The sequence below is a fragment of the Rhea americana genome, unplaced genomic scaffold, assembly GCF_003343005.1.
Source record: "Rhea americana isolate MKP2758 unplaced genomic scaffold, rheAme1 scaffold_49, whole genome shotgun sequence".
In the NCBI taxonomy this organism is placed as follows: domain Eukaryota; kingdom Metazoa; phylum Chordata; class Aves; order Rheiformes; family Rheidae; genus Rhea; species Rhea americana.
The window spans coordinates 3,108,877-3,123,697 of record NW_028186634.1 but is presented as its reverse complement, the minus strand read 5'-3'; the positions used below and the strand labels follow the sequence as shown (position 1 = coordinate 3,123,697).

Here is a 14,821-nt window from a genome sequence, read left to right as displayed (position 1 = left end):
CAAACGCCCCTATAGGATAGGCCAAAGGATACGTACTCACAAGCGATGGAGATTTGCACTGCTCTTACTGTGAAACACTCAGTGGATAGGGCTACTAATAAGTACAGCCTGTTTTAGTGAGCAGGGTGAGCAGGCTCAGAAATAATTAAACCACATATGCTTCTGCTCTATTCTTGCATATCAGTGTAATAGTCTCAATTACAGATGACAGTTTCTATTAAGGAAAAAATGCTAAGAGTTTTTTTAAAAAAGTTTCTGTATCTGACATCACAGGAAAAAATCCTAGCCCTCTGCAACCTATGCTCCCTGTGTTCCCAGCTTTCCCTGTCTTGCTCCTGAAGGCTTGGTCTCTGGGGAGGACCTCAAAGCCTGTTAATGTCGTTAATCACTGCAGATACCTTGTTCTCAGCAGAGAAGTCATTCATCTGGAGGCCAGCCTCTGGAAAGCAGTAAAAGTACACCATCATACTTTAACGTTACTGCATGAATTTGACATATTTAGACGAAAAAAGCATTTCCCCCCCCCCTCCCACAAGAGCCTTGGGGAATTCAGTTTCCCCTCAGTAGCTAAAGTAATCTACATAAAGCTATTTTTTGTCACAGGAGCTCTATACAGCTATGACTGAGCACTCCCAAGTAACAGTTCTTGGTAACAGTTATTCTTGGCAACCGCACAGCAGCTTTGTGGCTTGCTTCTAAAATAGACTTAAAATGGAGGGAACGTATAGGAAAACTGCCCAGGACTGGCTTCTTCAAAACTTCACAATAACTAGAGAGTAAGAGATAGTACATTTTCCACATACGCATTTCCTAACTTTCTAGGCAATTTTGCTACAAAAACTGCTGAGCAGTTTCACCAGCTGCCATTACATGCACTGAACAGGCTATTTTCTGGTTTATGGGGCCACTGAAGACATGGAGCATATTTTTCACACTACATATTCCAGTACAAGGGATCTAATTTCAAGAAGATTGAAATGCTTTTTGATGACTGCCTTAAATCAGCAAGAAGAAATAAAGTATATTCATTCAATTAAACTGAGCTTTGAAGTTGTTTCAATACAAAAATGTGAATGAATTATGCCTTGCAACACCTAAAAAGGTAGCTGAATGCTCTATTTACATATGTATATATACATACATATATATATATATATATAAATGGTGAGGGGAAGCGAACGCACACGTAAGGTTTGAGGCAGTGCAGCTATCCAAGCTTGCAGCAGCACGCTTAGGTAACTGGGATATGCAAGTCAGGTTTGACTAGGTACAGGAGGGGGCTTCACCTTCCCTCTGTCCTTTGGTAACCTAATGGAGGTATTTTGAGGGTGGGGAAAAGGAAAAGCGAGAGAAAGCCTGTTGCATCTCTCTCCACCCAAATTTCCTCACTGAGGAACTGGTCCTTTACGAGTGTTTCCTTTGAAAGAAACACTTGAAAGGTAGTAAGTACTGTCCAGACAGGCTGTGCAGGAGAGGCTGCRCTCAAGAACAGGGAACAGTTTGTAGCTCTCCAAATAAGTGCAAGATAAAATCTGAAGAGTAGCTGAGCTTGTTACCAGCACTGGAGTTGGATCCTTGCGAGATGGCTCTACTGTCAGCGCCTGCACAGTTACAGGCCCTCCCATGGCAGTCACTATTTGATGGTGCCTTTTCTCGCTCATGCTCTAATTCGGATGCTATGGTTAAGAAATTGGGCTCGTCTTCTGCAGGCTTTACAGCTGATACTTCCTTGGTCTGCCAGTAAACCCTTTGCAATGACAAAGACTGCATGCCCTGTTTCAAAGAATAGTATTGCAAAAGAAGATGCTCAAAGTATACACTCCCCTCCATCTCTGCAAAAGAGTTAATTTAAAAACAAGCTTGCCCTGGGCTGACAGCTCAGGCACTGGCCACAGGAAAGATGCGAGCAATTAGTGGGGTCAGCATGGTCCCGAGATCTAGGAGGCATTTGCATTAAAAGCAGGCCTCTCTCAGAGAGCTCACGCAATCTATGGCATATGTCATCAGCATTATGCCTTCAACTAGCTGCTGCTATGAAGCTGAATTATTTCAGTGTAAACTTTAAAAATGAAACTGAAACACACCTGGAAACCCAGCACACTGCAATTAGAGCAGCAGCTCAGCAGCCAACTGATCCTGCCAGTTCAGATAACCACAGGTGTGTGGACTCTGCCCACAGCTAGAGAGCAGATCAAGATAGAACTTGCGACAGCATCAGAAGTCTGGTAGGACAGTAGAATTACACCATTTGTCACTGCAAACGTGCTGCATTTTTCCTGCTGTTGACAACTCTGGATGCAGAAGAAGCCTCCACCCTCTTCCAGCCTGCAAGAGGGAGGCAATTCCCCATGTATGTATTTGAAATCCTACTGAGAGCCCCATAAGGAGTAAATCTAAATCTTCAGGTGACCCACCCAGTGGCTCTAAGTGACATATGAAATTAGGAGCAGAAGCACATCCTCATTCAGCTCTTCAGACAGAATCCGCTCAGGGCCAGTCTCCATAAAGGAGGGAGTAAGGTGCTTTTTGTAACACAGACACTTCTCCCACAGGAGCAAATTTTGTTTTAAGTAAGAAAATACAGTGGTCAAGATCAAATAAAGATGAATTATCAGACTCAGTAATACGGAACAAACAGAAATTCCCAGCTTCACAGGTACTGTCAAGTTTTCAGTCACAGCTGATGCCTGCATCGTACTGCAGAGCAAAAGCACAGCGCTCAAAGCATCGCACTGAAGAACTACAGCCAAGCTGTAATGCCACACGCATTCTCCTGCCTGCTTTTAAATAAGAGATTCACTGAGCGCACCGGGAGGCAGCAACACGAGGACATTTGTTTAAAGAAAAGGACTACAGCAGCTGTTAGGAACGATGCCACACAGCAAAACAAGAACATTCCTAACCTGGGGGCAAAGGGGTTCTCCAGCTCTGCTCCCAGGAACGCTTTGCTGGGATCGGAGGAGAGCGATAATATGCCTTGCTCTGCCCACGGCCCCCACCAGCTAAGAAGCAATCGGGTGCCATAGCCAGTCTGCTGTTCCCAGCTGTGCCCAGTGCTGGGTATTTTGGAGAGACATTAAGGGACGCCCTCGCGTCCTTTGCCAGGCAGCGTCTCCTGCTGCGTAGGGCCTTCGGCAGCGCTCACCTGGCAACCCTCCTGATAGACACGCAGAGCTTTCAGCCTGCTGCAGCTGCACAATTGCCACAAGGTGATATTGTTTCAGAACATGACTAATACCTCAACATAACAGCTCATATTGCTTTGGCCAACTGTCAGTTAATGTGCTAGTGAAACAGCACAGATTGAATTCAGAAGGCAATTCAATCCTCCATGCAACAGCTCACTCAAGAGCTAAACTAAGTGAACAGCTGTGAAGATCTACCCTCACTTTCTCTAGGCTCACCCACTGCTAAGATCCAAGAAAACTAATGTCTGATTTTTTCTCTGATGCTCCATCACCCAGGGACCTAACAATAAAATCAGTAAGAAAAACAAGCAGCAGACAAAAGGAACACAAAGGAGAGGACTTGAAAGAAATGTGGGAAAACAAAGCATCTTTCCAGTCCTCATGTCTTTTTAAAGAAGCATTTCTTGTACCAACAGCTTTCCAGAATTTAAGAATATCATTTTGGCTAAAAAAGACTGACTCCTAATATCCCTGAAGGTCTTCTGCAATACCCAGAGGCTGCCAGAAGAGTATTGGCAGAGGGGTAAAGTCACAGGTCACACAGGATGGCAAAGATAGCACAGAGCACGTTATCAGCTTTCAGTGAGCCTCAAAAAGTAAACATCATTGTAAACATCCAGTTGTCAAGATTTTTCATCGCTTGACTTCCAATGAGAAACATTCCTCTTGCGCCTGGGCAAGTGAATGGCATCTCATTCAAACCTCCAGCCCGAGGAACAGAAGATGCAAATCCAGACCCTCTTAAACACACCTCCTCAGCACAGCTTCCCTGCTCTGCCGTTAGCCACTGCTGCCTCCCCAGCTCCTCCCTCCCCTTACAAAACATAGGATGCTCTTGGGATTCCCTGCACCAGAACACCAAGGTGCAATTATTAGCAAATACCATGAATATTCTTTAGATTGGCTTCTGACTTCAGATTAATAAGGCTTCATTATTTTTATTTACTCTCATACATACTTGCAAAGCCTCTCCTGGGATAAGCATCTCCCCAAGCTTGCCAGGTTTCTGGCTTTGATTCATCTGGTACCTACAAGGGGTGATTTTACTCCCTTTGGGCAGCTGTAGCAGCTCTTCCACCTGTTTCATAACAAGAGGCTGCATCACTGTTAGCTGATTTTTTGGAGACTTGGAGCCACCTTTGATGCAGAACACCAAACAGCTGGAAACAGATCTCGTATTTAACCACTTTTTCAGGCAGTAAAGCCATYGTTGCCCTGCTTTTTGCTTTGACACATCCTTGTCTTCCTCCGAAAGAGAAAGAGAGGCGAGGAGCACTTCTGGAGTAACATGCCAGCTAATGCTGCATGACCACCAAGGGCAGAGTGCCTCCTCTTGCCCCAGGGCAATTTAGCACCATCCGGGCACCTGCCTCCACCTCAGGGGCTGGGGAGGCGCTGGAGAGTCCTCGGCACTGTCCTGCGGCCACAGCTTTAGTTGTGGTGGGGAAGGGGCTCCCCAAAGGGCGGGGGAAGAAACAACAGCGCTAGTATTACTGATATGTAAAGATTCAGTCAGCACAGTGGTTAAAATGTGCTGAAAACACCTCTAACACTGAATAAGCATAGTGGAGGAAGTGCCCCTGCCCCGGCTGCACAGTGTCTCTTAAGTTCATGCCACTAGTCCAAGATGGAGAGAGACTTCAACAAACCAAACCCTCCAAAACATAGGGGATAACACTTCTTGCTTTCTTATCGATGTTCTGTATGTTATGTTAACAAATCATTTTATTTTTAAATCCATAGAACAGAGGCTGAACTCACGGCATAACAGCTAAAATAGTGACTTAACAGAAATTTGTAATGGGACTTCAATCATTTCTATTCTTCATCTTTTGGCCAAAGGCAATAATGCACCTGTACTACTATGGCTCCTGTACGGAGAGGAGCTATAGGGTTTTGTATAGATCAAACCAACATGATTTGATAGCAATTATGTGTTTTTTGAAATTCTTTCCAAACTATTTTGTGAAAACCCAGTAGAGGCAATATAATTTGATTTATATCCTACAAAAGTCAAATAGAAAGCTACAACTCTCTGCATTCAAAATATTCATTACTATCCTTATATTTCAAAATAACTGTTCTTTCCAGCCCAGTTCAGTATTCAAGTCCAAGACTTGGTTATTCTTTAATTCACAGAAGGCATAAAGAACACAGTTAGCAGTGGCCTTAGGTTTGTGCAAATGATTTCATAAATCAGGGCTTTCATTATTTATAAGCCCATCTGGGCCTGGGGGTGAGGAGCGCTAAGCTGAAAGTAAAAGTTAGCCCACAAGGCTGCAACTGAAACAAAACTCACCTCAAATTTAACCAATTCAGTACAGCTCCTGTGAGATGTTTCCCTCACATCTTTGTTCTTCTCTCGCCATTTCTAGCGGAGCAGGACAGCGAAGGCAAGGGGGGACCCATGCCAGCCGCCTCAAGAGGGGACGACTCGGCCCCCGCACACAGCGCACAGCCACARCCTGCTCTGAACTACAGAGCTGCACAACGCTGGTGAGCTTTCTCCCCAGATTTTGCTAGTAAGGACTTCACCGTACCCCATTAAAACACTAAATTTGACTTCTGCTTTAATTGCTGTGTAACGCTCAGTTGAAGGTGAATTTTAACTTAGCCAAACAAGCATTTAAGAACATTCTCATCACGTTGCGGTCCACAGGATTCTAGTCTAGACCTGAATATTTCATTGCATAAGAATGAGTTTTTCAACTATCTTAAACTAAAGAAAGTTGGAATTTACAGACTGCTGTACCTTATGCACAAAAGTATTTAAAGACAGGATGACAATGCACGTGGGCAGAATCCATGTAGCCTTAGAAAACATTTTGCATGATTTCTACATCATATTAAAAGCCCAAATCTTAGATGCTTTAAAAAGGGTTTGTTAAAGGGCTTCTTTAGCTCTGCTAAATAAATCTGTTGCATCACTCCCTCTCTCCTTGCCTATTCCTATCAAAGTCACCTGTCCCAACTTTCCATCAGTCATGTTATAGAAAAACTTASTAAGCAAATCAATTCATTCCATTTCCTGCCTGACATACGTCATTTCAATTTACTATACGCAGAGTTCAGAATTTGTATTCAGCAGCACTATGAATGAGATGACATTAAAAAGGTAAATTYATATATTACAGTTATAAAGTAAGAACAATAATCAGTAAAGAAGTCAGAGACCTGCAAACATTCAGAGCATCACACCCCTGCTGCAGCATGTCCAACCTCCTGAGCGGGGAGGTTGGACTAGATGATCTCCAGAGGTCCCTTCCAACCTTACTGATTCTATGATCATACCACTGCCAGAAGCACAAGCACTTTTATGTTGCTCAGGATGTAGGAGTAAWAAATGCTTTAAAATACTAGCAGATGCTATCTGTGACAGAACCTGGACCAATCAAGCAGCCAAGAATGTAATTCATAAGAAGCAAACTAATATTYTTTGTTCTATTCTATTGTTTGTAAAATATTGTTCTTGGTAAGATTCATAAGACTTGGAGAAAAGGGACTTAGGCATGTGCTGCCTGGGTTTGCCATTAAAAGTGTGCTGGGCAGCAGTTGYTTCTGCTTATCAAAATCATGTAGAGAGCCACACAGTTTAACGGTCTGGGGCACCTGGGCAAGCAAGAGGAGGTTCTTAGCAGAAAGAGAACTGTTGGTGCAAACAAAGGAAATAATAATAAAATCAAGATGTGTCAAAGAAACGCACAGCTTCCTGCAAAGAGCAGCACTATCGCAGCGGGAATACCACTCAGAGCATCACTGTGCGCCCACAGGCAAGGGCTGTTCCCAAAGCAGGGCTCTCCCTGGGCGCAGCAGAAACACTTCACACAGGATGAGTGGAGAATACACAACAGAGCTCCCATACTTGTTAATCAAAGAGGAGAACTTACCCAAATGACTGCCTACACAACTCATCTCCCACACTTACAGCATCCTTACATTTGAATCTTAATTCAGCATCTCACTGGCATCGTGYTAGCAAAGCAACAGTACAATTGACAGCAGAACAGAACCATCTTGCTGCAATAGATTAAAAAAAAAAAAGGCAAAGGCTTCTGTTTTTGCAGGCATTTTACCCTAATTAAATTTTAAAATATCCTGTTAGTCCATGCAAAATTTTCAGTGAATACATCCAATGTAAGTAACATATGATAAAGACATCCCAGTGAACAAAATAGAGTTTGGTCACCACATTTACGCTTTGGTCCCATGCACAGGCACAAACATGTTCATTCTGGATATTTGCAGTCCCAGCCTGCCTAGGAGGATAGCTGTTACACAAATTTTGATTTCACAAACCTACATTTGTCTTCAGCTCTAGCCACAGTCTTTCTGAAAACCTTTCAAGTTCCAACCAACCCTTCTCACTCAGCCCAGAAGGCTCATTCCTCTGTAGCCCGCAGGCAGAGCCTCCCCAAATGAGAACAGCTGTGCACAGTAAGGCCCAAATTTCACTTTGCCTCATAGGCAGCCAGTAGCCAATGCCTACAGAAGACAGTAAAAGTATCAAGCAAAKATCACTGCACACCCTCCTGAAGTTAATGTTATCAAATTTAAAATGATTTAATAATCCCCTGCAGTCTGACTGAAGCTCAACTTCAGGAGAGTGCAAAAATTCTGAACAGAAATAGCTGCGGCTTAGCCCCAAATCCCTTGAAAAGAGTACCCTACATCCACCAGAGGCTGATAGGAGAAATGCAGCTTCACAAAGTACAATTCAGATACCAACAAAAACAATATAGTATCACATGGCTCCTCATTTTTCATGAAAAAGCAAAGAGCAACTTTTACATAGTAAGACTCTTTTCAAACACAAATGAACAACAAAAACAAGAGCTCTGAATTTTAACATGTCTGGAACATTAAATTAAGGCTAGTTCTTATTTTTCAAGTTTTCTTATACATATAGATGTGTATATATAATTAATGTCACATGTAATTATTTATATAATTATACAACGTGTGCACATATATATACACGCACACTGTACGTACACACACAAGCTTCTAAGCAACAGCAAATTGCCATGGAACTCAATTCACTCTTTGCTTCGGGAATCATTTTATATTTGCAGAAGGATGGACGAAAATAGCCCAGTCTGATACRAACATCTTTGACTGTAGCATTCAAYATCCCTCGCCCCTCAAGTTGATCCTCTTACTGTGATTAGCAGAAGAAATGGAGGGTTGTAAAGASAGACTGTGTTGGGCTTGGGCTCAGCCARACTCACAGCCCTGACCTGCTCCCACAATTCACACTTGAGAGTTGTCCAGTTTCAAAAACCCTGAAAATCAGGTTTATTCAAGAGATTGCTAGAAAGGTAGGAGAAAATAAAACATCAGAGAAAAAGTTTACATGGCAAGCAATCAGGATAAAAGGAGTGAAGTTTTAGGTAGGGAGAGCTGGGGGGCAGGCAACGTGCTTCCTGGAAAAACACGGTACTTCGCCTGTGCACGCAGGAGAACGCAGTTGGGAGGCAAACCACCGCCTCCTTCCAAGTGGGGTGCAAAAATCACAGCCTCAAACACAAGATCACACATATCTATCACCGTTTGGATTCTAGGCCTGTTCAAGCTCAGTATGTCACGCTAGGATAGTTACCGTGAATACTTTCAAAGCCTTTGTTCTAACATGCAATACTTCGGAGTCTAACTTCAGCCCCATTCCTTCCCAATTCGCTCTCAGTATTTACCTATTACTCATCACTGGAAAGAAAAGACTATAACCTATTTATTAATTAGAAGRCTTTCTCTTCAGAAACCTGTACTATTCAAGCTAGATCTTCTGCAATTCATTTAGAGTCATCCAATTAAAGCCAACCAATTCCGTTGGTCTCGCACATTATTTCTTGTAGCTAATAGTGACTTTCACGTACGTAAAAATCAAGTCATTCYCCTACAGTAAGACACAGCAACTGTTTAATAAGAACAGCAGCCAGTTTCTCTATTATTCACCCATCTTTCCCTTTCAAATTTATTTGCACTCTCCTACCAACAATTTGCTTATGTCTGAATGCGCTTTTTCAAGATCCAGATAACTTCATTCTGAAAATTGTTTCAAAACCATTAGAGCCTTTTATGAAGACTAGGTTTTATTATTCCACCCTACAGYTAGCCAAATTATATTTAAAAAGAGCCTTTTATTTATTCTACAGTRAGATCTTATAAAATACGATGGAGCAAGAAATTAAAGTAGCAACTTCAGCCTGAGAAAGCCCATACAGTTAAACCTCAACAGTACTCCTTGTAAATAACAATATTTTTTTTGAGAGAGAAATAAAGTACAAATGAAGGTTTATTATTAGGATATCAAGCATCCTGCAGACAAGCAAAACAGCGTTTGCAACCCCAGCTGATTTCTCACCCAGCCCACACTTGTCTGGTTTCCTGCAGCCACCTCTGCTCCCACTGCTGCTGGGATTGGATTGGAAGCTGCTTACACCTCGGGCTCTGTTACAGGTCTGCACAGGACCCTGTCGCACTGGTGTTTAGTCTCAACTGTGGCCCCTGGCAGATACTTCCAAGGCAAAGAGGAGCCCAGTAGATGTGACAGCATCACTCAGCAGCAGGGCTGGTCGCACGGGCAGGTGTTAGCCCTTGGGCAGTTACCYTTCCTTTAGAGAGTTAGCATTTGCCATCTACCACTCTAATTTACTGGTGACAGCACAGCTGGGCTCTGCCAAAGGCTGTCTGCGCTGGAGGCAGACGGGCAAGACGAGCTGGCCACCAGCCCCCAAACCCAGTGCACCAGAACAGCACCCTGCTCCTCGCACCATCCCCATGGTCCAGCACATTGGTGCCATCRCCAAGCTCCTGCCTGTTCCAGGTGGCAACGTTCATGTCACGCACTGCTTCAAGAGCTACCTGCCACAGAGAAGATAAAATTTACAGAGGCAAATGTATGTTGTATGATAACAACTTTAATAATCTAAGTTTTCCACTTCCCTTTATTGATACTTGGAAGAAGTATCGATACTTAGAAGAAGCAATAACACTAGTACTGAAACAAAATCAGAAATGCCCAGAGCTAAATTTTAGTGATAAGTAAAACAAGTCTAAGGTATAGGTAGATGAGAAAGCAAGCCACTAGGCAAAGAAATTCTCCTTTCTAGATTTGTTAGCATAGACTTTGAGGATCACAGTGCAATTTTTTTTTTATAGAGAGCACAAAATCTTTAACCACTATTGACATCTTGGTATCCTCCCTGTGAGTAGGTCCCCTGAAGATTTTAGACAGGTTATCAAGTTTTACACACCAGTAAGATTCATTAATTGCTACTATCCAACTTGTGCACTTTACACAAAAGAGAATGAAATGACTGAAAGCACAAAGGTGACATCCTTAAGGAAGGGTTAACTCTCAAACACTTGTCTCTTTTACTGAAAAGTCTCAACTAACGTCACATGCTGTAACATCCTTATGCTCATTAGAGCTGCAATGCTAGAAGCAAGTAAAGTATGATTAACATTCTCCTAGGATGATTTTGAATATGAAGCTTTAAAATTTCTTCAGTGAAATGTGAACAGAAGTTTCCTCTTTTAGACCTCTTGCTGTCAGGCTGTTACAAGTCACCATTTAGTCTCTGGAGAATTCACACGCTCACAACGACGTGCCACCAACCAATGTGAAACTCTGATACTAAACGTGGAAAGAATATGTGCGAATGCATCTACATATCATTTACAGTGTTTTGACTCAAGGAAGAAAACACCTTTCCCAAATTCTAGATTATATTATATAATTGATATTATGATTAAAAAAAAAAGCAAAGAACAGATGTCTAGCAAACTAAATGCACAACATTGATACACAAATTCTTGTAAGTTTAACACTTGCAAAACATTTTATTCTAGTTTCACTACAGAGTTGGCTGTTGTTACCCTCTTCTTTCATCCCTTAGAAGAATTTCCACCTCTTGGTCCCCTCAGCTACTTTGTCCAATGGCTACAACTATAAAGATACTTACTCTGAGAGAAAAAACACATGATGGCAGAGGAGACGGGATAAGGAGTGGCTAAGCTAAGGACACGTGAATCTCCCTCCTTACCCCTTTTGYCCACCTCCCATTTGCATGAGGGGAAAGGGCTCAGCATCGAAAGGCAGGCAGGTTTGCAGCAGTCACTGCGCCGGTACCTGCTGCGCCTGGGCTCCTCCCTGGGAGAAGGATAAAGAGGATGAGCAATTTCTTGCTGAATTTAGGTCCTCCAGATCAGGCACAGTGGTAAGAAGAATTGCCACCGTTGAAGACACTGGAAGAGGCTGCCTGACTAGTAGAGCATGGATTAAGGAGCAGAGGCATAACACACACRGGTGTCTTGTAGAGTGGGGCAGGGGGAACAAACAACCCAAAAACAAAGAACAGAARAGCCACAAAAGAAATAAGCAGCAGTTCCTTTGGAAGCATACAAAAGGAGGCACTACAAAATTTCTAAGAAATGTTTTGTTTCAAGAGCAGCCTTAGAAATCACTATCAGCAAGAGTTGAGAGCATCGTGTGCCCTTCCTTTTCTGAGGTGGTTCAAAGCACAAGGTTTCGAGATGGCACAACTCGTCCCAGGCACAGGCACAGAGAACCTGCTGCAGACGGGCCAGGGAGGTAAGAAGCATACRTGTCTCAGGATTTCACAGCTACTTACTTCAAAGAGGAGCAAGGAGCAACAAGAAATCACAATTTCCTAAAGAAAGCCCTTTTGGATGGAAGTTTGAAAGACAAGCCCTGTTTACTCATTGATAACAACATATTCTAGAAAASATCAAGATAAAGAAGTTTAAAAAGATCTCAGAAAAGAGATCTAAGATTGAAATTCTCCAATACTATGACCCAAATGTACAGTAACAGCTTTTCAACACTGAATAAAAAAAGACAAAAATAGCATCTTCAAAAGCAAGCCAGGAGCAAAACTGATATACAGAACAGACCCAAGAGACAGATCAATTGAAAAAGTCTTCAGCTGTCTAACTCATGAGCCCAGCATGGTTGTTTTAAAGTACTCCAGAAAAAAATGATGGAAAATAAATACGAAAATGGAGCAGAGAAGATAGGGAAGAGAAACTATGGACACCAGAAAGGAAGGTGAGGAAAGAGGGAAACCACTGAGACTTAAACCAGGACATGAGAGTGGGGGCAGGGAAGAGGGGCAGAAGGGACACGTCTCTGAAATACGGCTCCATGCAACTCCTCTGAGCTTCCTCCCTCGAGACTCCTTAAATCAGGTCAAAGTGTTTGCAGGGCCTTAAACAAAACTTATATAAAATAACATTTCTTATGTTTCCACATTAATGCTTAGAAAGGGAGAAATATCGTTTGCTCTGATGATGTTTTAATCTAGCTACCATTATGACAGACACAAAAAAAAGTAAGCATTTCTCTTAAATAGCCTGTAGAGGATCTAATGTTGTTGAAATTACAACAACAAAAAAAACAAAAAAAAAAAAAAAAAAAAAAAAAAAAAAAAAAAAGAGGAGACCACTGCTTTCCATCAGAAACAAACACTCTGGGAAAACTTCATTATAGCAGTCTCAGTAAGCAAAGACCATCAGTTTATGATTTAAGATAAGTCACGGACATCGCTTTCAGACACTCAGACCCCCAGAAGACTGACAAAGGGCAACTTCATCTGGTGTTCAGAGTCCTAATTYATCAGCATTGAGGAAACATGAGCTTGAGGGTGTTAACTTGAAATARTTTTAGTTAAAACGTTTGGCTAAAAGCTCCTCTTACCACATAGGTGTGCATCAAAGGGTGCCAACTGTGGGGTAACTAGGAGTATTAGCACAATTCTGTAGTCTGGCATTAACAGATTATACAGAAAAGATACCATCTCTATATACCTATGTTATTCCCCTACCTCTTTATGCCTACTACTGCATTGCCTTAGGTTTATTCTTTTACTGCCTCCATAGCCTCTTGAAAAAAAAAAACACACCCATAAACAACCCAGTCCACATGCATCTTTGTTCAGGTATCACATTGTCTTGTGCATCTGGATCCAATTTAACACGCATAGGTATTCTGTTTGCCTGTAGGTTACCCATTTCTTCCCCTGYGCAAAACTTTCCAGTGGTCCTACAGCAAGTTCTTCTAGACTAYCTCCTCAGTTGCAATCCTTGTCACACAAGCCATGCACAGCCTACTAACACCTGCAAAATCCTCCAGAATTACACTATCCACCACTGCCTGGAACAGTTTCTCCAAACACATAACAGAGTATCACAGCTTGCACTGTTTTCCCATACATTTTATTTCAAACTAGGCTCCTTTATGTATGGGATGGCTGAATTTTGCATGCTCTTCTACCTTGCATCTTCTCAGAGCCTTGATTCTACTACACCCATGGCATCAGAGCTCCCTCAAGCTTTCATAAGTATCTTTTCAAACGTCAGTGGTCAAATTTGGATAGCTTTGTTAAAATAGCTCTGCTTTGATAGCTTTGTCTTGTACATCAGGTCTCCGACTGCTGGAGAATTCACACACTATGAAACTATCCCAGCTCACAAGAATGGCTCTTCAGTTTTACATCAGTCACAGACTATTYTACATTTTTGCCTTCCAGTCGTATTGTTTCACAAACTCTTCTCACTTGGTTTCCRTTTCTAAAAGAGTGTAACTGGAAACATGATGTCAAGTCTTCAATTGTCATCTCTGTTTCATGAGAATTTCAGTACAAAGTGGGCTTCTAAATATGGCACTCATCCACTCTTATTGCAAGCAGCCTAGGGGAAGTCAACCTCATCCAGCATTCAAGGCCTGCCTGATCACTGCTAGGTAACAAGAGCAAACGCAATGGGTCAGACCACAGCCTCTTAAAAGTACATTTCCCTACAAAAAGATCATAAATGCCTACAGAAATACATTTAATCACAGGTTAACTCAGAGCATTTCAAAATGGCCATTACACCCACCTAGATGAAATTCGAAATCAGTGAACTAAGGTTACCAGTTAGACCGCTTCTCCCCCGCAAGAGCTCGATCTGTAAATGTTCTGTTAGCTCCGGTACTGCTCCCTKGACATGCAGGAACTGCACAGCGTCAGTGACAGAGTGGCAGCAGGGTACCTCCAGGCGGGTCAGCAGGGATGCGCAGGCTGAACTGCTTGCAAAGGCCCAGCTGCCAGGACATGCACAGCATTAAAAACAGAACGGGGCAAAAGAATAAGCTTAGCTCTGTGTCAGAGAACAAATATTTTCATCATCAGAAGGCCATATGCATGTTTAGCTGATAGCACATAGCGCAGGAGGAGCATTAATTTAATAGAAATGAAATAGCATCCTTCTCAGAAAGCAGTCTCACTGAATGCAAAGAATGAAAGAGAATTATTTCACTCTAGGAATTAGCCAGGTTACTTCAGAAATCTCAATTATTTCTAGAACCTTTGAAGTATCCTCAGTTTTTGTTTAAATCATTGTCTATCCTGTGCTTTAGAATGTCAACAATTAAGAGTGACGAGCAACTTATCGCAACCCTGAAATGGGAGGAAGGCAGGAGTTATGTATAAAATAAGGTCGGCCTTTCAGGAAGGCCAATTATGAGACATGAGAATGCCACACTTGCTCATTAAGAACATTTTCATAGTATAGCCACTTATTTTCCATAGATGCACAAACCTACTTTAGCCTTAAAAAAAAAAAAAAAAAAA

The 14,821-nt window shown here is 42.3% G+C and overlaps 1 protein-coding gene across 1 annotated transcript in view; it reads right to left on the bottom strand.

Moving 5' to 3' along the window:
- Positions 1–14,821, bottom strand: part of TUB (TUB bipartite transcription factor) — a 149,608-nt gene that overhangs the window by 129,811 nt on the left and 4,976 nt on the right. The window contains exons 3-4 of the mRNA XM_085317085.1: positions 9,959–10,049; positions 7,489–7,670 (exon numbers count right to left, since the gene is read on the bottom strand). Coding sequence (XP_085173211.1) covers positions 7,489–7,670; positions 9,959–10,049 — 273 coding nt within the window. The remainder of the gene's footprint in view (positions 1–7,488; positions 7,671–9,958; positions 10,050–14,821) is intronic.